The 22,275-nt window shown below is 34.9% G+C and overlaps 1 protein-coding gene and 1 non-coding gene across 18 annotated transcripts in view; both read left to right on the top strand.

Annotated features, from left to right (window-relative positions):
• The window catches only part of LOC114362341 (mucin-3A), a 110,385-nt gene that overhangs the window by 5,787 nt on the left and 82,323 nt on the right, over positions 1-22,275 (top strand). For 16 of the 17 annotated variants that reach the window (XR_003656669.1, XM_028317818.1, XM_028317742.1 and 13 more), the window contains exon 3: positions 19,725-19,802. Coding sequence is in view for 16 of the 17 variants with exons in the window: in XM_028317818.1 (XP_028173619.1) it covers positions 19,731-19,802 (72 nt within the window). In the remaining variant the exon portion in view is untranslated. The remainder of the gene's footprint in view (positions 1-19,724; positions 19,803-22,275) is intronic. The other variant, XM_028317706.1, reaches the window with a different exon arrangement.
• TRNAL-GAG (transfer RNA leucine (anticodon GAG)) lies at positions 4,570-4,641 on the top strand. Its single transcript has one exon. It is a non-coding gene; the product is annotated as a tRNA-Leu (tRNA).

Below are 22,275 nucleotides of genomic sequence, written 5' to 3'. Positions count from 1 at the left end.
TAATGTTTTCTTTTACGTACAACGTTACTGTTTTGATGAAAGATGTCGGAGTTGAAATTTAAAAATAAATACTGAACGAATTTAATAAGGCAAAATATTATAATAAATGACTTCGCAAAATTGAGGAAATTCTTTAAATTAATTATAGCAGTGTCTTTCCGTGATTCAATAAATCAGTAATAATTAAGTTTTTGTCTCGTAGAATGTAACTTAACTGGCGAGTTCAGAATATAAATATTTAACTAATTGCTATTTGATGTTTTTAATAAAATTATGCCACTACCTGATGCGTTTTTCATAAAATCCAATCGTGTGTCTAATTTTTCTTTGAGACAAAAGAGTGACGGAGGTCATTGAATTCCTTTAGGACCTACTAGGTATTAAGTAGTTAAGTAGGTAACTAAATTTTTTAATTTTATTTTAAGTAATTAAATTGCATGTAAACAGAATTCAGTAACAATTTACAAGTTAAAATTTAGTCAACAACTAAATTTTAGCTTGCAACTTGTGTTTACATGCAATTTAGTCACTTAAAATTAAGTTACAATTTAGTTACCTACTTAACTATTTAATACGTTTTATCTAACGATTTTATAGGGTTTTTGCTGTATTGCTATGAGACATCAATGGTTTTGGTCGTGGGCTCTCGTACTATTAGGGACATTTTCAAAGTTACTGAAAAGTTCTATGAACTTATCTGTCAGCCAAACAAAAACTTTTAATATATTGCAGACAAAGTCAACAGTAATCGGCAAAGTGTATTTATTACATAGGGTTATAGCAACAAAGCAAAGTTCACAGATATTTCTGATCTAAGAAAACTGTAACTAAATAACTAGATATGTAACGTCAGTAACAGTATTAGGTTCCAACTGGTTGTGGCTCCGTCCGACACAGGCGGATGTTACGTCACGGCCAGCTCAGACTCACGTTTAAACACTTTTGGGGGTAGAATCTATACTTAATATTATAAATGCGAAAGTTACTCTGTCTGTCTGTCTGCCTTGCTTTCACGCCTAAACCACTGAACCGATTTTGATGAAATTTGACATAGATAGAGATACTTTGAGTCCAGGGAAAGGACATAGGATAGTTTTTATCCCGGTTTTTGAAACAGGGCCGCGCGCGATAAAGTTTTTCTGTAACCGACAAAATTCTACGTGGGCGAAGCCGCGGGCGGAAAGCTAGTTTAAAATATAATCCTCTTTAAAACACTAGCCTTAAACGTTCGTATGCTTTAGAACGGATCCGAATCTCTCAATTCGATCGATTAAGTAAAAGTACAAAACAATAGAAGTAAGAGAACTATGTTCTATAAAATACTTTGGCTTTTTAGAACTTTACGTGCGTAATTTTATGAGACAATGTAGTCATGTATTCTCTGAAATTCAATACACAAATCAACCCTTAAAACTTCTAAGTAACATATGGCTTTTCACTGCATCTTTACAAAAATATAGGCATATAAACAATCAAAAGCACAAGACTATGTAGGAGTACGGGCGAAACGTATGTACATATGTTCGTTCGTTTCAGCCGAAAGACGTCCACTGCTGGACAAAGGCCTCCCCTAAGGATTTCCACGAAGAAACGTATACATTTCATCCTCTTGGGTTTTCGCGAACTATGTATAAAAATATAGTCTAAATTCAATAATTACCTTGTCTCAAAAAGTGTATTTAAACAATGCTAACTGCAATCCACTAAATTAACTTATCACAATAAAATTTTAACAATGTGTGAAATATTGTGAATCTTCCCATAGACCAGACAGTCAATTATGTGACGTCACAATACAGTTCGTCGACCTTTTAAATTCTCCTGACCACAAAGCGATTTACTTGTCTCTGGCACACATTATAAACGTTATGGGAAAAAAGTAAGTGAAAGTGAAGTGTTGATGGCGATGTTTATATTCGGTACTTATTTTTTAATTCAAGTTACGCTTGTGGCAGAAGGTTTTTTTAAATCTATTTATTTGCAGCTATTTTCGTGTATTGGTCCGCAACTCTAGTTGCGGTCTTTCTATACCAAATTGTTTTTACAATCGAGGTGCAATGAGCAGTACAGTAAGCATATTTTTGTTTTTATATAGCATCTATATTACTGCAGCATAAAGTGCCAGACTACATAAAAAAATACATAGATCAAGAGTAAACTCCGTTACAAACTAAGAAAGTATAGTTTCAGTATAAACATTACCGTTTAACTTACATAAAGAAAGGCTTTTAAATTGAGCGGCAAATATGAAACAGAAAAAGCAATATCTCAAGCACTCAACAAAGTATAATCCACAGCCTATCAGACTCAACATTTTTGTTGAAAAATCACCTCTATCACAACTGCATAAGATACTACAGCCTTTACCATGATGTGCAGCCTTAAATCTACTCAGTTGTCTGTACAAAAAGTAAAAATAATGATTCGTCAACGCGCGGAACGCTGCGCTAGCGCATGCTCATACAAAAGACATCAACGCGTTAGAGAATAGTAATTTACGAGTATGCCTTCATTAATTATGATTTAGTATAGTGATGCTGTTTTCGTTTTAGTATTATACTAAAGAGATACTGTTATGCACTGAATAATATTTTCTGGAATTACTTAATCGGTTTTTAAAAGGCTTCTAAATATTTAACACAAATAAATAAGTAAAAAATATGACAAATCGAAATTCTTTTGAGTAGAATAGTTTCTAAAGTGGAGCTTTTAAAAATGTAATAATATAGTTTTTTTATAGTTATATACTATTTAAGATAATATTAATTATTATTATGATATTTTATGTACCTAGTAACTCAATAAAAATAAATTATCACATAAATGGTCTTTTATAATAATACAGTAATGGTTTTGTTTAAACCGCCGATAAAAGTAGTGTCTTCTGAGAATCGATATCAGATTTAGCCCCAGTGTCAACAAAAACGAAGATTGTACGATCCGGATAAATGCAGCCGTTGTGCAACGATCAGCTGGCGATTAACGGAAATAAAGAAACTAGACAACCATAATCGTAACGATAAAAGTTAGTTACAGCTTTTTGCGTTGTCAATATTAATATTAGTTTTAGAGAGACCATGATTGTGATTGTACCTATTGTTTGTGAGTTTTAGAAACTAAATTGCAATTTCAGTGGTTGTTTCGGTGAATGTGGCATAATTATATTTAATGTGATAATGTAATAGTGAAGTTCTTCATTTTTTCGCGTTAAGTTCCTTCGTTTTGCAATCATAAATCGAGAGGAAATAAATAAATAAACTTACATAGAGGGGTTAGCGGGAATAGTGCCTCTAAAAATAAACAAACGTAAAAAAAGATTTACAGCACGTACGAAGCTGAAGTGATAAATTGTATCTTAATATAAAAAAAAACTCTTTATATAATAAGTCTATCATTTTTTTTTTGCTGTCTTAATACTAGTTTTGTTCGAAGGCGAACCCCTAAAGGCTGAGATAGAATACTAGTTTTGTTACCAAAACCAGGCCTGTTCATCTCCGTGAGTTTACATCGAAAACAAAACACGCACGATGGCCCACCTAAAGGATACTATTCGACAAGGCCTCACATTCGAGCGAACATTGACTCACGCACGCGTATTCTTGTGTATGATGGAAGAAAATGAAGAAAATGGTGTACTAAATACTGTGCAGTATTTAACTGCCTAAATAATAATAAAAACACAGAATGTACTTTTTTAAGTTGCCTCAAGACACTGAGAGGTAAATAAGTAGTTAATATTATTCATGATAATTCATGCTAAATCATGTATTTCCTCCGCCATTTTCCGCAGTTTGGCACCTCATGTCACATCATTTTACCGAAGTCAGCCCTATAGCTTCGGCGCAGTGCCGATCACTGACGTTTGTCAACAAAATGGTGCTTGACTCTTGAGACAGGCTAAATTACACCATATTGTTAATGACATTGAGCATACATTTTTTTAAATACCTCCGCGTAGTAAAACTTCTGTACGTAGTAGTTACTTATTATTATTCTGTGCCAAAACACACTATTTGGCACTTAATCGTAACTACACGATGTTTTCGAGAAACGTATACAAACGTCAGAGTCTATTTACCGCTTCAGCATAGAGGTCGCGCGCAGTCAGTCGAGCGGGACGGAGGTGTCGATTTTTGCAACCAACATACCAATGTCGTAGTTGTTGGTGTATTCTAATATATTTCACTGTAGCATGCTATTTGGAAAGTTTCAGTCTTTTCTTAAAGGTTAATAGACCTTTATTTGTCACCTGTCATCGGCTTTGCAATGGAGAGAAGTCGAATCTTAACTTCGAACTCCTCCTATGTTCTTCTGATTCATTTCGTTGCGGGTCCAATGACAGTTTAACTTTCCCCCGGGACAACCTTGATCTTCATTAGTTTTTATTGGCGGTCAAGCTGTAGATCCTGGCTACACAGGAGATGCAGCAGTGGGAACGAGAGGTGGGAATAGTCCCGTATTTGGAAAGTTTCCATAATGGCTATCGCACTGTCTGTAGGTATCTAGGAATTTTGCGGTTATAGGGACTAATTTCACCAACTGATTATTTATGGCCTAAGAAGTGCAACCGCCTCTGTGGTTTAGTGGTAAGACCACCTGCTTGAGACGCAGAGGTCCCGGGTTCGATTCCCAGTGGGGGCAGATTTTTCTGTCCGGTTTGGTTGGTGGAAGGGCTTGGTCTAAGTCCGGCTGGCTAGCTTCCACCATCTTACCTAAGTCTGTCGCCATAACAACAATGTTAACAGCATTGTTGTGTTCCGGCAGTTAGAGGTAAGATAGCCAGTTCCTCCGTGGTTGAGGATTCCGGGTGAAGCTCGCTTCCACCTTCGGCCTGATCGTCACTTACCATCAGGTGAGATACAGGCCCAGAGCTTCTGCGTTGTGGATAAAAAAAACAAAAAAAAAACACTCTAAAGTGACCACCTTGTCCACCCATCTACCGGTTTGTTTATAATGCAAGCTTAAATTAAACTCATCATCTAAAATATAATGCCATGCTTTTTAGGGCACGTCAAGCAGTTAGGATTCAGTGGATTCAGACGTCTATGGAAGCTCATGAAGTCTGTGATTAGGATTGTGACTTCAGTTCTTCAGGTTTTAAGATTAATGAAAAAGAAACAGTTGTAAACATTTTTGAAATGAGTCACTAATGTACCAACTAATTAAGGTGTGTACACTACAACTCAAAATTTAATTTAATTTGAAACACAGAAAGATGACTTTGATTGGTTGATTTTCCCTATTAAGATAAATCACAGGAATATAATCTGTGACTGGTATTGTATATTGAGTATTGAGCGTTATTATTATCGTTCCTTCCTTTATTTATTTATTTATTTAATTAGGACAACCAACAAGACAGACACAAATTCAAGCAAAGGGGTTTACATACATAATTTTGTCTTAGGACTAGGTGCTATCTTAATTACAGGCTGCCACGGCATGCAAAAGTGGACTTTGACAGAATGTGAAACTTAAACGTACAGCTGATTTTGACACAATATTCAATTTAATTTAATTTATTTCTATTTAGAACAATTTTAAACCTCTTTAACTGGCAGATCTTGGCTAAACCTTAGTTTACTAACGCCCGTATTCACAAACGATGCTTGCTTAAGTGAAGCAGCAAATCGAACGCACAGCGTTGAATAGAGCTCTGTGATTGGTTCGTGTGTCACCATGTGCGTCCACGCGCACTGTGAGACCTCATAGTAATGTTTGTGAATGTGTAATAAACTTACGAGTTGTATCAACTAGTCACGTTCACTCTATAATCCGTCTGTCCATTCTAATAAAATAAGAGCGTATAAACGGCTGTCACTTCAGTTCATAGACTGAAACAGACCCTGCTGATCACGATCCGGTCTTAGCTGATTCTAATTTAGATCAAGAACCGGGTCAAGTTTCGAGCATTTGCAATATCGTAGAAAGTATAATAACCAGTTTTGGATCAGAGCATTGGCTGATCACATCCAGTTCAATGTACTGCATGATAGAACGCATTTACATATTTGTAATTATTCATGGAAAATTGAGATGGGATATAATAATTGTTGTAATATGAATGGAGAACTGGTAAAAAACCAGTATTCCATTGAGCTCGTACTCAATAGAAAATAAGGTGGTTTGATCACTTCCATATTTGTTACTACTATATTATATTTTTTTCATTTATAAAACGTTTATTAACAGAATCGTACAATACAAGTGTATTTTACTATACCGCCCTTTTGAATGCAATCCTAAGCTGTAGGTTATCTCAGCAGAATACAAATCTTCTCTACATTTCTTGTTATATTGCACCGAGAAAGATAAAAGTAATATTCCATTTTACAGACACCAACTTCCTTCAATCCATTTCTCAAAAGAATTTACCCCAATTTCTTCTAAGTTATTTCTTATGCATCTTCACACTAATATCTTGTTGATGAAGTACGAGTATCACTTTACCTAAATATGCCGTTTTATAAACAGCCAGTAACTTCCGTCACAATTATATCGTTACAGTCCATACGTACTTATTATATGTTTTTTACGTGTGCTATGATTAGAGGCATATTTCCCTCTCGCGTGCGGTCAGTTGCGCGGGCGCCTATTACGGGGAAAGTGTCATTGATATGTTAAAATAAAACGGCTGTGAAAGCGCTGACGTCATAAGATTCACAATTGGAGTAATCCCGCGTATTATTTGCTCTGAATGTAAAGACTAAAGCACGTCAAGCGACACATTGAGGATCTTATGTAGTTGTCTTAAAGGGGATTTTGGAACAAAAAATTGTAATCAGATGTGATATGGTCTGGACAATTAAAGACGTTTAAGCGTCTAGCTATACATTAACACCTTTGCTGCGGCAGTAACTTTCTAATACTTTCCATTCCTTCGGTACAAGGTCAGTAAACCTGGTATTAAAACTTACATTGTGGCGGCACCAGGCTTAAAGACCTTGTAATATTTAAGATATATTAATTTTATTTTTGGCTTCATGTTAATAGATATTGTGTTTTTTTTCTTTGAATATTAATAATAATGCATTTATTGACATACACCTGAAGGCGTTCGTAAATAACTTGTATAGTATAAAAATTATAGCTATATTCAAAATACAAGGCTTATGCACCCTGTGCCGCACTGAAGTAGGGAAGTCTGGTGGGTATTCTAGGGATGTGAAATACAAATATCGATAGTTTAAATTAAGTTTTAATAAAAATTTAAAAAAGTAACAAACAAAGATGTTTTAATAATTTAGTCTAAATATTTTACAAATAAGACATACGTGCATAAATACTTAAATAAGCTATATTTAAAGAAAACATATTATTTAATAACATTTAGTTACAACTTCAAATGTTTGTCACGAAAAACATTATTTAAATTAGCAATAAATCGTGTAGCAAATTAAATTATAATCAATTTGCAGTTTTGATTTTGTTTGTTTCTCTTGACGCCATGTCGACATGTGCGTTTCTTACGAATGCGAGGCAACACTGGCTGCACGAAGCTAGCGTAGGGTGCGGTACCAGGTGCGCAGGGTACAAGGTGCTTCGACCTGGTTTCGCATTGTGAAGACATTTTATTACTTCCGTGCGGTACCAGGCCTAAAAACCTGGTATTAAGGTAGGTACATCATTGGATTCTATTTGAAGAATACATCATAGAAATATATTCATCACTTTCCTACACCGGACCCAATTAAAGTTATGCCTTTCGCACGACAAGGAAGACTATAATTTTCTTAGCCGCACGGTAAGCGAGACGTACACAAGGTCTATAGACCTGGTTTCGCACTCAACGTGTTAAAGGATCTTATTCAGTTGTCTTAAGGGGGATTTTAGAACAAAAAATTGTAATCAGATGTGATATGGTCTGGACAATTAAAGAGGTTTTAAGAAGGCTAAAGAATAAAGCGGTAAGCTGATTAGGTTTGCAATTAATCATTGCAAATCAGCGGGTTTTCCTCTTGTACAGCTTAAATCCTGCGATTAGTTTTAATTCTACATTAATAACAGCTTTTACCGCTAAATAAAAGATAGAGCAATTATATTTAAATCTCTTGACGTTTGTACAAAAAAAATAAATGGTTTGAATGGAATTTCGGGCATATTTACATAACAGGTACACATAATTAAGTGGAACCTGCAACTCATTGCAGCCTCCAATATTTAGGCTACTTCCTAAAACATGGGATGACATTAGCATACAAAGAGCCTCGCCTTATTGTTGATTGATCTGTCAAGCTAGTGTTATCAGTGTAACAAGCGCCGGATAATCAGAAGCTAAAGTCAAGGTCATAAGAAGCCAAAAAAATAACAATGACTGTTGTATTCAGCCCCTCGTAAGCCTATTTTGTCGCATATTTGTCTTAGTTTTTAGGGTTCCCTTGGGTATCACTTGGTTGTCAGTTGAAAAATTTTCATATGAATAAAAATTTTCATATCTTTCTTGCTACAAAAATTAGACATCTCTGATAGGATTAAAGAAGAAATCAATGGAAGGATGGAAGGAGGAGTTCAGGTAGTTTTCAGACCCTTTCGTACATACTAATTTTTCTGCATAACCCGAAATTTAAGTGGCCGAGAATGCCTTATGGCATTAAGTTCGCCTTATGCTCTATTTTTGGAATTAAAGTATAAATAAATAAATAGTGCATAGATACCGATTTCTTGATGATGACTTCGGTATATTACTCTGTAAGAGCAAATGTTTGTCAACATTAAGGCTGAGTTGCACCACCTAACTTTGACTGTAATTATAACCATAACCGGTGCTTTTTGTATGGAGTTTGACAGATTTTTGACGTTTGTTAAAGTTAAAGTAAGTTGGTGAAACCCATCCTAAATAAGCTATATTAACTTTATTAATTTGAAAACACTAGGTATACAAATTACTATTTCAAAATCAGTTCAGCACATCGTAACTTGTTCAAAGCCACAGACAACGCTAATCAAATCCTTTTCCTGCTTAGTCTATTGTTGGATTCAAGTTAAACTTACATTTCTATTCTCTGTGTGCTTGATGCACTATCTGACAGGGTCAGATCAAATGAGCGATCCAAGGTTTTGAGATGGTGTTAAATTGGATATAGTTCGCTTCAATACTGATGGGTAATCTTGTTAAAAAAATAACGTCAACTGATTGCAATATTGTTAGTGGTGGGTGTGAACAAACCTTATACTATAATAAATGTTCAAAGCAATAATACCATACAGTAGAATTTCTTTGAAAAGTTTAAGACTTTTTTTTACAAGCTTTTATCCGATCGTAATTCTGAATAATTTATCACTATATTTTGTTAAGGACAAAAAAGCCTGGCAATTTAAAGGCTTATTTTTATAGCAATAGAATTATGCAGCTTGCGCATGCAAATCCTATACAAATTACGAATCACTACAAAAATATTTGAAATCCGTACTTATGTGAATTTATTCATTTATTTACAAGGCTATAGGATAACGATAATGGCTAACCATTTCCACTCTTCGCTAGACAAAAACTATTACGTCCGTAATTTTAAAAATAGGGATATCAAGGAAATTTAATGTAGCAGATTATTAGATTAGTATCCTCGGATGTGTCAGTGGTTTTCTAACAAATCGTCGGCATTACGAAATCGGAAGGAGATGTTCGAAATTGACGTAATTTGGAGTTTTGGCGATTCCATTGTCTGCTTATAGCTCAATAATGATGCCTAATGCTGTATTTTGTTGGTCAGTGCCAGTTTTTTACGTGTTACAATACTAGTGGATTTAAAAAACGTAATAGGAACCACTTATTTTTTTATTTCATTTAAACTTTTGCGTAGGCTTTGCTCGTGTGCAGGTACATAGAGAATCTTATAGATAGAAGTTTTTGTATTAGACATAGCCGAACGGTGATCTTGATGAATCGACTCGTGATCCGAGTAACGCGGGTTCGATTATTGTACTCGATTATAATCTATACTAATATTATAAAGCTGAAGAGTTTGTTTGTTTGTTTGTTTGTTTACTTGAGCGCGCTAATCTCAGGAACTACCGGTCCAATTTGAAAAATTATTTTAGTGTGAGATAGCCCATTTATTGAGGAAGGCTATAGGCTATATACCATCACGCTACGAGTAATAGGTGCAGAGCAAAAATTAAAAATGTTGCGATAACGGGTTTTCACGCGTACGAAGTCGCGGGCACAACTAATTTATTTTTACAAATTACTCATTACTTATTCTTTTAAAAAAACATAAATCACAGAAAAAGATTAAACCTTACCTTTTTTACATTTTTAATAAGAGTTATAAATGCCGTGGGGCATTGTTATTAAAACGCGTGCTCAGTCTCAGATAATTACAGCCTAATCGCTTAATTACGGTGGGCGCTAATGAGGTCTCTGTGTCATAAACGATCATGGTGTCTTAGCACCATTGCATGGGGCTGAGGTGTTTAATTATAGTAACATGGTTTTTACGGATGGTGGGACATTACGGTAAACACTGTGGCATCGTAAGCAGTTGTATTATGTGCTATTTTGTAACTGATGTGATGTCGACGGTACCTATTAAACAGACAACACAAAGCATACAGAAAATCGTATTAATTTTATGGAATACATTGATTTAAAATACTTTTGCCGTTGACTCTTGTTGAAGCTCGTGATACTTAGGCTCAGTTGCACCACCTAACTTTAACGTTAACCGGTGCTTTTTGTATGGAGTTTGACAAATTTTTGACGTTTGTCAAATTCAAAACAAGATGTAACCCAGCCTAAGTAGTGGATTGATCGGAGACGCTATCCCTAGTTCATAAAATTAACAAATCTCTGATTTGCGTGTTTATTACACATTTCATAATTAGAGACTAGGAAAATTTACGACAATATACATATCCCGTAGTTCCTTTTTCTATCTTTTTCATTCATTTTACAAACTCTACCTTCTTGTCTTTTTTTTCCCTAGCCCTTTTTCCTATTATATTAAAAACTCTACCATGTAGTATTACATTATAGTTTCATTAATTATTAAACACTTTGAGGACCAGTGCCCCAATCGGACACATGGCCAAGGAAGTAGCAGCTTCCCCTTGCGTGCGTGCGCTTGTCACGAGAGGCATGGTCATAAATATTCATGGGTTTATGCACCATAGAGAGTATCAAACCTAACTATGCAGAATAAATAATAAATTAATTAAGTGATAAGGCTTTGGAGAAATTAGTTGAGTTACACGGCGTTTAGAGATGTTATATGCATTTTGCTTGCATAATTAATTGAAGATTGGTAGACTTTTCTTTGGTATCGTAGTCAATACCGGAATCAACAGGGCTGTAAGACTTTTGATTTCTACCTAATGAATTTCGTTACTTTTCCTGTAACGATAAGTCGCAGTAGCTCACTATTGAAATATGTAGTTTCAAAAAAGACTTTTTCATTTTCAAATAGGAAATTATTTGTTAGTTTTTCAATCTATACCCGTACCAGTAATTTATTATTATCAATAAGTGTCTTTTTCTCGAACAATCACTTGGGCACTTTCATGAAAAGACAATACAGTTGTCCTTTGATGAAAGTGCCCAATAAATTAAACCTCTAGCCTCAGTTGTGCAAATTTTCAAAAGCCATGTATGCACTTGAATTATTTCGAAAATTTGCGCAAGTAACTGGTTGCCGGTATTATTGATAACTGGAGCAATGTATGGCGTTCCGAAATTTGGCACAACCCTTACATAAGTGGTATAGATCAGTGTAATATGCGCGAGCGCAACGAATTCTGCCATAGTGCGAAGTTGAGGCAGAAGATCTAATTTGTACAAATGTTTGAATTACTGAAAAATAAGTTATTCTTATTTTAATCAGCGTAAAAATTAATTTTAATATTTAAATAAATTATAATTTTATTTAGTAAAAGTCAATATTATATTAATTGACATATTATTATTAGTTTCAAGCGTACATCATGTTCTACATCTAGTTAATGTACTCATACAAAACTAATGAGGTAATGTGTTTTTCTTTGTGATTAAAATTTAAATGAAAAACATTTAAATATAAAATTATTTCTTCGTATTAAATAAATAAATAATAAATAACGTATGTTATTATTAAACTGACTACTTTATTTGTATACGTGATACCTTTTAAGCTAGCAAGTAAATAAATAAGCGCATACCTACAAAACTTTTTTTTTAACATGAAATACTCCTCTAACTACACTGTGGCACCATTTTACGGAAGCGTGGCGTGTTAGCGTGTGAGTGCTAATCGTTAAGTGGCTTGCTAACAAACTGTTTGTTGTGTGCAGTGTGTGAAGGTCATTCAACATTATGAGTAGATTTGGAGTTTAAATTTTTCGAATTATTGTATAAATATTTGAGAAAGTGCTGGAGGTTTTGACAAAGTATTTTATACTTACAGAGAGATGGAAAATATGTTTCATTCTTTATTCTTCATGTGAGTTTGAATATGATTTATAGCCTGACCAGGAACATAAAAACCCTCGCCATGTTGCGGAAAACTAATGGTACTAATTTCTTTTAATGGCAACAGTAACTGAAAACTTCATTGACATGTCACCTTGCATGTCAGTCTATTGCTGTCAAAGTGTAAACAAACTTTATTTTAAATGTGCGCNTATGCTGTGAACACGCTATGCCGCTGAACACACAGGTGAGAAATCCAAACTGGAGTTACTATCTGATTTTCTTCGTTTCGAATCAAGGAATCACACACGTTTTGGTTTAATTCCTCAACAAAATTTTCCTGTAAATAAAATTAATTTTCAAAACAATACACATGACAGGAAGTGTCACGTCCATGTTGTGACAGACGTAACTGACACTTGTCTTTTTTGTCATAAATCTCATAGTATCATAGACTGTGGAGGTTTTAAGTCTATCGATGTTGACCAAAGAGTACAATTTCTTCGTGATAATAAAATTTGTTATAAATGCTTATCTCAAAAGAAACATCAATGGCGCTCATGTTCCAAAGGGAAAATGTGTGGCATAAATAAATGTAGACTCAATCATCATCAACTGTTACATCGTACGTCAACCAGTTTTTCTAAAAATGCTGCTGCATCTACCTTTTGTCAACCGTCCGTGCCCAACATCTCCACCTACGTTTCCGTCGAACAGGAGACTAATGACAGCAATATCCAACCGATAGTTCAACCATCTAGTCCTGTTGAGCATCCGTTGTCTAATGATACTGCCCTTTCGTGTTCATTAGCCCCTTCACATCCCTCACGGAAAGTTTTACTAAAGGTGATTCCTGTTGTAGTAAGGGGACCCCAAGGTGATGTTGAAACCTTCGCGTTGCTGGACGATGGATCTACAGCGAGCTTAATAGATTCCACCATCGCGCGTCAAATAGGTACCCAGGGCAGAGATGGACGCATACGTATACAAGGCGTAGGAGGTATGGTTTGTGAGCAAGATATACAGTACGTTTCATTTAAAATAAGAGGAAAATACAGTAATGAATTTTATACAATAAATAACGCTCGAACTATTTCTAATATTGATCTGTCTAGGCAAACGGTTTCGGTTCAAGACATTCAATACTCACACCTGAGTGACATTGTTTCTGATCTCACATATGAAGATGCCAAGCCTACAGTTCTTATTGGCGCCTCGGATTGGTTTTTGACAGTACCACAAGAGTTAAGGTCAGGCTTGCGTTACAATGTGTTAAAGTATTTGTCGAAGAGAAATACTAAGGGTTCGGACAATATTTTCATTGAATAATGTTTCCGACAAAGGTTGTCAAATTGACTGACATGTTTATCGCATAGTACAGTCCACTATGAAAATCAGCTGTGGTTTGTTTCAACTACCTATTTTAAAAATCTTTGTCAATTTCTAAGTGTTGAATTTTATGGAATTGGGAAAGAAGTACCGAGTTTGAAGCGTTCATGAGCAAATATTGCAGTTGAATATTCAAACTCTGAATTTGATTATTGATGAATAATAAAATAAATCCTACTAGCTCGATTGATGGTTTCATTTAATTTATTTAAACCAGGTTACCTATAATAATATTTTTTCGTTAATTTATGAAAATATCAAATTAGCCCGTAATCCTGAATTCTGATACATAAAGTTAGCTTATTAATTTAACACAGGTACGACTGTACTCAGTGTTGCACTATCAAATGCTATTGAAGCGCCTCTATGCCAGGGTTTTTATGTTCCTGGTCAGGCTATACATACGCTTTGTCCAGCAGTGGACGTCATTTGGCTGAAACGAACGAACGAACGAACGCTGTCCGATTGTCACATTTTTGGCGATCTTATTTTAATGACAATAATGTAATGATACCTTTTTTTAAATCAGTCTTATTAGAAAAAACAATTTTTTGCAACTTGCTACTCATTTGCCAACAAAATAGGTAGATTATTACGTGACTAATAATAATTAAAAGCAGTACAATACACTACATTGTAATAAATATTTGTAATATTAAATTGATTGCACTAAATAAAGTTTCGGTCAATGTCTTATAATAAATAACGTAGTAAAAAATCAGTTAATGTAGATATTTCACGTGACTAAGTAAAAATGCTTAATCCTTATCTTTTGGAAATAAATAATTTAACTTTCTTAACATCCTGTAATACAGTAACATGGTGAGAATTTCTTGAGAAATATCTTTCACTAGCTGTGCCCGCGACTTCGTCCGCGTGGAATAATGACTTTGGGTAGGCACTTTTATTAATTTAGTCTAATTATTTTACAAATAGCTTTTGCCCGCGACTTCGTCCGTGGAGAAATCGAAAACGTTCTCATACGATTATTTTTAAATGTTTTAACGTTATTATCTAAATGTTTGAATTCTTTTAAAATATAAAAATCAGGTTAAATAAACATGAAAATATTTTTTTCTTATATTTTATGAATATGCAGCTCGGCCTTTGATCCGGTGAACGAAATCGAAAACTACACCTACCGCAGTATTATTGGTAAACTTTTTTTTTTATATTTTCCTACGGGTGCTAGAATCACCAAGCTTCCAGCATGCCACTGGCCGTGGGAGAAGGAGCTTTTCCTCAAGACTACTCCCACTACCTCAAGGGCCTCCGCCAAAACTCTCGCGCGAAAATGAGTTTATGTATACAGCGCAAGCAGGTGCCCGCGGCATGACTTTCATGCATTACTATGCATTGTTGGGCGAGCGCACGCAGCGGGCACCCACTCCGAGGTTAAGTGGAGGCCCCTAGAGTATGGTAGTCGTTAACATGACGTCATGATTGTAAAAAAATGCACTAATGAGTAATTAATATCAACTTTGAAGCAAATCACCACTAAAATAACTTTCTACCCCTTTTTAACATAGTTAGGGGGTGAATTTCACTAAAATACGAAACACGTCTTCCATTAATTCTGTTATAGAATGCTTATGCAAAATTTTAAGTAGATTGGACGAAGGAATCTCGTTATTTCATACAAACTTTGCCCCTCCTTTTTACCTCCTTAGGGGTAGAATTTTGGAAAATCCTTTCTTATCAGATGCTTACGTCATACAAAGAACACACCGTCCAAGTTTCAGGTCTTTACGATCAGCGGTTTAGGCTGTGCATTGATCCATCAGTAGCGCGCGTAGTACTTGATCATTATTTTGCTGCGATGTGATTTTAAAACTGCGATATCTCCTAAGATATTTATTGAAATCGAATGGTGTAAAGGGCAAGAATGTTTAAAATTAAATACTTGTGGTGAATAATTTATTTATTTGGATAAGGATTAATATCATGTTTATAAAAACACCTTCGCAAATAATGCATTATTTTAAAACAGATTTTTTTTGCATAAAAATGGTTACTATGAGCCAACCTTAAAAGATAGACATATGCTACCGCGGACTTTTTTAAAGAACTTTTAAAGGGGAACAATCCTGTCATACATGATTTTTGCGAAACTTTAACCGTTTACGCAGCGTCAGCTCTCAAAAGGAAAAAAATCACTGATTTGAAATATTCTTGATTGGTGCTCCGCTCCTATTGGTCTTAGCGTGATGATAAATAGCCTAAAGCCTTCAGGAACTAACGGGCTATCCAACACAAAAAGAATTTTTCAAATCGGTCCAGTAGTTCCTGAGATTAGCGCGTTCAACCAAACAAACAAACAAACAAACAAACAAACAAACAAACAAACTCTTCAGCTTTATAATATTATTAGTATTAGTATATTAGTATTAGTATTAGTAAATTAGTAAATTAGTAAATTAGTAAATTAGTAATATTAGTAATTAGTATATTAGTATTAGTATTAGTATATTAGTATTAGTATAGATTGTAAAGTGGTTGTGACGGACGCCACGGACGGTAGTATAATTTTGTTATATAGAAAGCTGTCACAAAGCAATTTGCAGTTAAAGCAATTAAATATAAATTACACACTTGCTTTCCCATCGCCGTGTAATGGTTGAGACGTGCTCTTTGGGGTAAAGTTTATAAATATAAACTTTAACTCAAAAATAACCAATTTTTTGTTCTGTATATTTCTTTACTTTTGGATTTAAAATACCTTCCTCTGTATTTTTTTATGCATGACAAGAGGTATTTGACCACAATCGCATCTGATGTTAGGTATCTACCTACCTTTTGGGATTGTAAAAAATATTGGATATAAGATATGTGTTTTACTGAATTTGTTTTTGTCTGAGGTCTGTTGTTTGCATATTTCCCTCTTAGTTTTTAAATCTTGTATACATATATTATAATAGATACCATGATAATTTCCCCTAAATTTGACGGTTATTACACATAAAGTCTTTCTTCAAAATAAGTGTTTGTATCTCTACAACTCATTTCTCCAAGATGATGCAGTAGAGGTTTGATCTCTCTTTTGTAATTCGATAATGAGTAGGTAAACTATGTGTAGATTTCTTTGCCCAAAACCTGTTGAATGTTACAAAACTTTAGGTCTGACAGAACTCAGGACACTTTCATGACTGTGTCAAAAATGGGAACAATGTCGATCAAGATCTCACGAATGATCTAGACTGTTTCTTTGACCCTGATCCGACAGTTGTCTAATTACATTAATAGTTTTGTATCTCGCGCGTGAATCTATTGTTTATCTTCTGTTGTACAGTCACTCATATATATTTATTGTGAAGTGTATTATCAAAATCAATTTAAAATCTTTTACGCATGCAAATCTTGGGACACATCGTCAGTAACTAGTATTTTATTTAGCCCTTCAAGTACAAGTGACCACATAATAGAAATCAATTTTTACCGCGTTTTCATGCGATTGCAAGGGTTCCAGGGGTTATGCAAAATTAAGAAGTTTTTTGTTTGTTCAAAAATTGTTTTTTCAAAATTGGTTTTTTCAAAACATTGCTTTATATCTACATAGGTACCTTGATTATTCGTTGTGTATTATTATGGCATGTCTGCTAGCTCACTGACTTTAAAAACACTATCTCCGATACTATCTACCTTTCAATATCAAGATGCATTTCTAGCGGCTCATATAGCCACCAGCAATAGCTACTAACACGGCCGACACGCAAATATTTGCCTTTAATTTTAGTAGTCTTGCATTTAGGGGCTGACTGTACCACGAGTGGGGTGCAACAATTATTCCATTACGTCAGGCGTGTCGTCGCTCTATAAAGCAAGTAGGCGCCGGTCAACGAAAGTGTGCAGTTGCAACAGATATGCACTGACTGTACACTGCGTTCTGGGTAATTGTGAGGGAACATGGTCGTTACGTTGTTTGTTCAATTGCTTTGGTCATGGTTTTGTGCTGTCTCTGGTCTAGTTACAACTATTGGAGCAGTAATAGGGAGGGACCAAAGACGTAACTCACGGGCCCTTAAGAAAAAGAAATCATGCTGAAAAGGTTGCATATGTATCTAAATAAGTACCCTTAGAGGTAGACACTGTTAAAAAAAATAAAAATAACTATTTACTTTGTGAAATCACTGAAAAGAAGCTTTGTCGCTTTTTCCTCGAAGTTCATTTAAATAAAATTATTATGTTTTATGCAAATATCTAGTTAAGTCTAGTTATATTTATTGTATAATCATAAATGAAGTATCACATCATTAATCAAATTATCAGTTAATTATACTTCTCACAAACATTTACAACATTTATTTAATAGAAACATACAATGTCAAGTTTATGACAGTTGATAATTATATTATGTAATTGTCCCAACTTTAATTAAATAAATAAGTGCGTTTTGCGTGACTAATCGTTAATTATTGCTCCAATTTTCGATGTCACCTTAATATTCATAGCTCCTGCCAATCATTCGCACTTAAGTTATTATCAAATAAATTCCACAACTAATTCACCTATTTACGTAGCTGACTGTACACACAGTGCGTTTGCAAAAGTAATTGGGGGGGTAAATGGTGCATGATTTAATCTGATTTGATTGTTGCACATTGCAATGCACATAAATAGCTGAAAATATTAGGCTGGGTTGCACCATCTTAGTTTAGCTTTGACAAACGTCAAAAATCTGTCAAACTCCATACAAAAAGCACCGGTTATTTTTATAGTTACGGTAAAAGTTAGGTGGTGCATCTGAGCCTTAGTCATTATCGATTTTGCAGCTTGATGTAGATTCAGTATATAAATATTTACCTACCTAGAAGAAATTATTTGTTTTATTCTAGTGCAGGTTTAATCTCAAATCTCACTTTGCCTTCAAATGTAATGGAAGTTTAAACGCAAAACAACTTATAGCATTCATTAACTTTCTTAATCTTCTATTAACACGCATCATTTATTATTATTTACTTGCTTTTATATATTTATCGTAAAAGAAAAAAACTTAGTAACTAAAATAGAAAATTATATTCATTCATTTATTATTCAAATCACGCTATGTTATGTGATAAGTGTGCACGGTAACATTACTAACATAAAAAGATCATGATTAAATTAATACGAATCATCATCATCATCAACAGCCCTTTACAGTCCACTGCTGGACCATGAGCCTCCTCCACTATAGTGGAGGGTTTTGCCATAATCCCCACGCTTGGTAGACGGGTTGGATTAATACGAATATTGATTTTGAAAATCAATAAGTACGTGGCTTAAAGCGGAATATCAATGCGAGTCAACTTTCATAAAAAATCATTATCACCAACATAACTGGAATCCGATATGAGAGTCTGTTTTGTTTCTTTTTAAATATCAACCGACGAAAACGAAAGTGGCGCAGTGAGAGCTTCTGGGATTGATGTGTCTGACTTTCATGATGTATTTTTACGATATTGAGGTCTATATCCCATTACACAGTGGGGAATTTTGTTTCCATGTGTTTTTGCCACTTATGTAGAGTGCTAGAATCCGAGCTTTTGACAACATGAAACTCTTAATGTAACTTCCTCATCTTTGAAAATTGACTAGGAAGAAAACTGTATGTATATTTCTGAGATTATAAAAAATATGGCCTAGCATTTCAAATTCAAATTACATTTCAGTTACAAAAAAAAAATGTCATTAATTAGTTTTTTTGGTTATGATATCGTAATATTGACAGTTATTTTCGTGTGTCTTTACAACAACCTACTTATGTTTTAAAATTAGAATTTTATGCGTTTATTTTTATGATTATTATTTATTTTAACTGGATGCGGGCAGCGCAGGATCGTTCATTGTGAAAAACCTTAGGGGAGGCCTTTGTCCAGCAGTGGACGTCATTTGGCTGAAACGATCGAAGGAACGAACGATTTATTTTAATTGACTGTTATCTTGAAAGATAAATCTACTTTTGTGCTTGTTGCAGCACAGCATGCGGGTTAGTGTGTGGTGCAGCGCTGCGCTCGCGCTGCTTGCCGTCGCCAGCGCCCTTCGGACCACACAGGTGAGTCATTATTATACAAACAACGCGAATATTATTGGCAGGTAGCTGCTAATTGCTCATAAGATAGGCCCCCTTAATTGATATTTATCGTCCGTGGTGCATAATCTTTTCTTAAAGGTTTTAAACCTTTGCAATGGAGGGAAGTAGAACCCTAATTTCGAAGTCCCCTATGTTCTTCTGATTAATTTCGTTGCGGGTCCAATGACAGTTTAACTTTCCCCCGGGACAAACTTGACCTTCATTGGTTGGGTTTTTGTGGCGATCAAGCTGTAGATCCTGGCTACACAGGAGTTGCAGTGGTGAGAACGAGAGGTGGGAATAGTCCCGAAACAACGCGAAGCTTGTCGACATTCCACAAGCTCGCACTAAACGTTTCGATAACGCTTTTATAATGCGAACAGCTATGGAGGGACTGGAATTAACTGCCTGCTGCAGTCTTTCCCGGACGCCTAAACCGGGCCTTTTTAAGGCGAGAGTGAATAGGCACTTACAGGGCAAATATGTACCAACCTAGACTGCATCTGACATAACACCAAGTGCGATTGTGGTCAAATACCTGCCTTGTTATCCATAAAAAAAGCTTGAGAGGAGGTGTTCCTAGAAGCGCACCTTTTAATAAAAAGGTTGAAAATGGGCGCGCTTCGTGACGACAATAGACCAATGGTGTAAACAAGCATCTGGCTATCAATTCAAGAGCATGCTTACTTTGGTCTCCAACAACTACTTGACTATTGTAGTGAGTCCACTTCTAACACAAGCATTTACTTTACCTGAAGAGGTCAATGTCAAGCTTTAACGTTTCTTAAATAAATAAAATGGAGCTGTTTTTAGATAAAGATCCATGTCGTTTCATTAAGCACAAGCTTTTGTTCTTTCTATTTGAATACCTGATATGTAGAAAGGTTTCAGCTTTTAAATACTAACAAATTTTAGATCCATTTCCGCATTTTTAGCTATTTGTCGTTGTCTCTGTTATGACTTATGAGTGAGTGGGATGAATAGTTCCGGTAATACGGAAGCAGCTAGGAAGTGAGCCATAGAATTGTTGAATCATTCATAGCTACCAATAAAACTAAAATAGAAAACTGTTGCACCAATATGTCAAGTTTATTATTTTTAGATTTTATCCGTAATAATAAGATTGTATAATTTGAAAGTTTCATAGCGAGAGGTTAATACGAATAATATTTGCTTCCGTATTAAAAACGGATTGTGGTTCCTAAACCAGCGATGTAACGGTTATTGATGTGTGAGCAAACCTCACATCATGTCTATGTAATGGTTACATCATAATAAATATTGTCCATAGTGATCACTGAGTGATGCAAAAATTGGGTTTAGATCAGCACCTCTTACTTTATGTAAGTAGTAATTCAGACCATTTATTTATAGAAAAACAAGTTCATAATCTATGCCAGCAGACATACTACAAGACACGTTGTAGTAATTTACACAAAATATCAGGCCAAGCGATCTAACAATTTTAAAGCAATCTTTAATTGTTGAATGAGAGCTAATCAAATCATTTATACAGACTTAGGTCCTTTCCAGGGCGCTTATACACTTTCTAATTCCCAAATAGAGCTTGCCCTACCACCACTTAAGGATAACATGGGCTGGTGCTGAGAAGAAGAGGCAGAAGAAATTCAGTCACCTTTGCGCGATCAAGAACAGTATCTGTTTTTGCATAATATCATTCACAAGAAGTAAGTCTCCCAAATTCCGTTGACCCTTAACAAAAAGGAAATATAGAGCAAGAAAGTTAGATAATTGCAACGGAACTTTGGCAAAACAAACATGTTAATGGAATTCGTGGACTTGTCAGTTGGCACGCGCGTTTCATGGCCCAAGTGAACAACAGGGTCAGGCTATTTGCGATTCAATTATACACAAATACCACCTCTATTTCCATAGGCATAAAGTATAATACTTACGTCATAACAAAATTGTTGGCAAACCCTTTAATGTAACACTTGAAACGTTTTGGCAAATGGAATTTGGTTTGCCACAGAATCTATTATTCTGTCTAAATATTAAACTCATTTAACGTGAACTCGATTCTATTCGATATTAGTTTAATGGATGTTGGTTTACCATCGATTTTAATCAATGTCTTAGTTTCAAGAGCTAATTGCAACTTAATAATTTGGACAGGTTTGCTTCATTGATATTTGATAGCATCCAAAATCACTGAAGCGTTCAGTTGTAAAACTGTAACAACCACCCGGAACATTGTTTTGACAGCTTGGTGTCGGATTCTTGGGGTCTTAATGCATTATTATGAATGCGTATAACGTTGAGCGTATTGTAGAGATGACAGCGTATCTTACAAGGTCGTAATAAGTGTTATTTTGCTACAAAATGTATAGTTTGACGTCATTGTAATCTATACTTTTTTTTCTCATCGAGTAAGCCCGTCTGGACAGCTGGAGAGTACGCCAAATCCTCCATTTACCTCGGATAACTTATGCAG

Source organism: Ostrinia furnacalis, unplaced genomic scaffold, assembly GCF_004193835.3.
Source record: "Ostrinia furnacalis isolate ACB-3 unplaced genomic scaffold, ASM419383v2 OfSCF0389, whole genome shotgun sequence".
Taxonomy (NCBI): Eukaryota; Metazoa; Arthropoda; class Insecta; order Lepidoptera; family Crambidae; genus Ostrinia; species Ostrinia furnacalis.
This window is presented reverse-complemented; position numbering and strand designations above follow the sequence as displayed.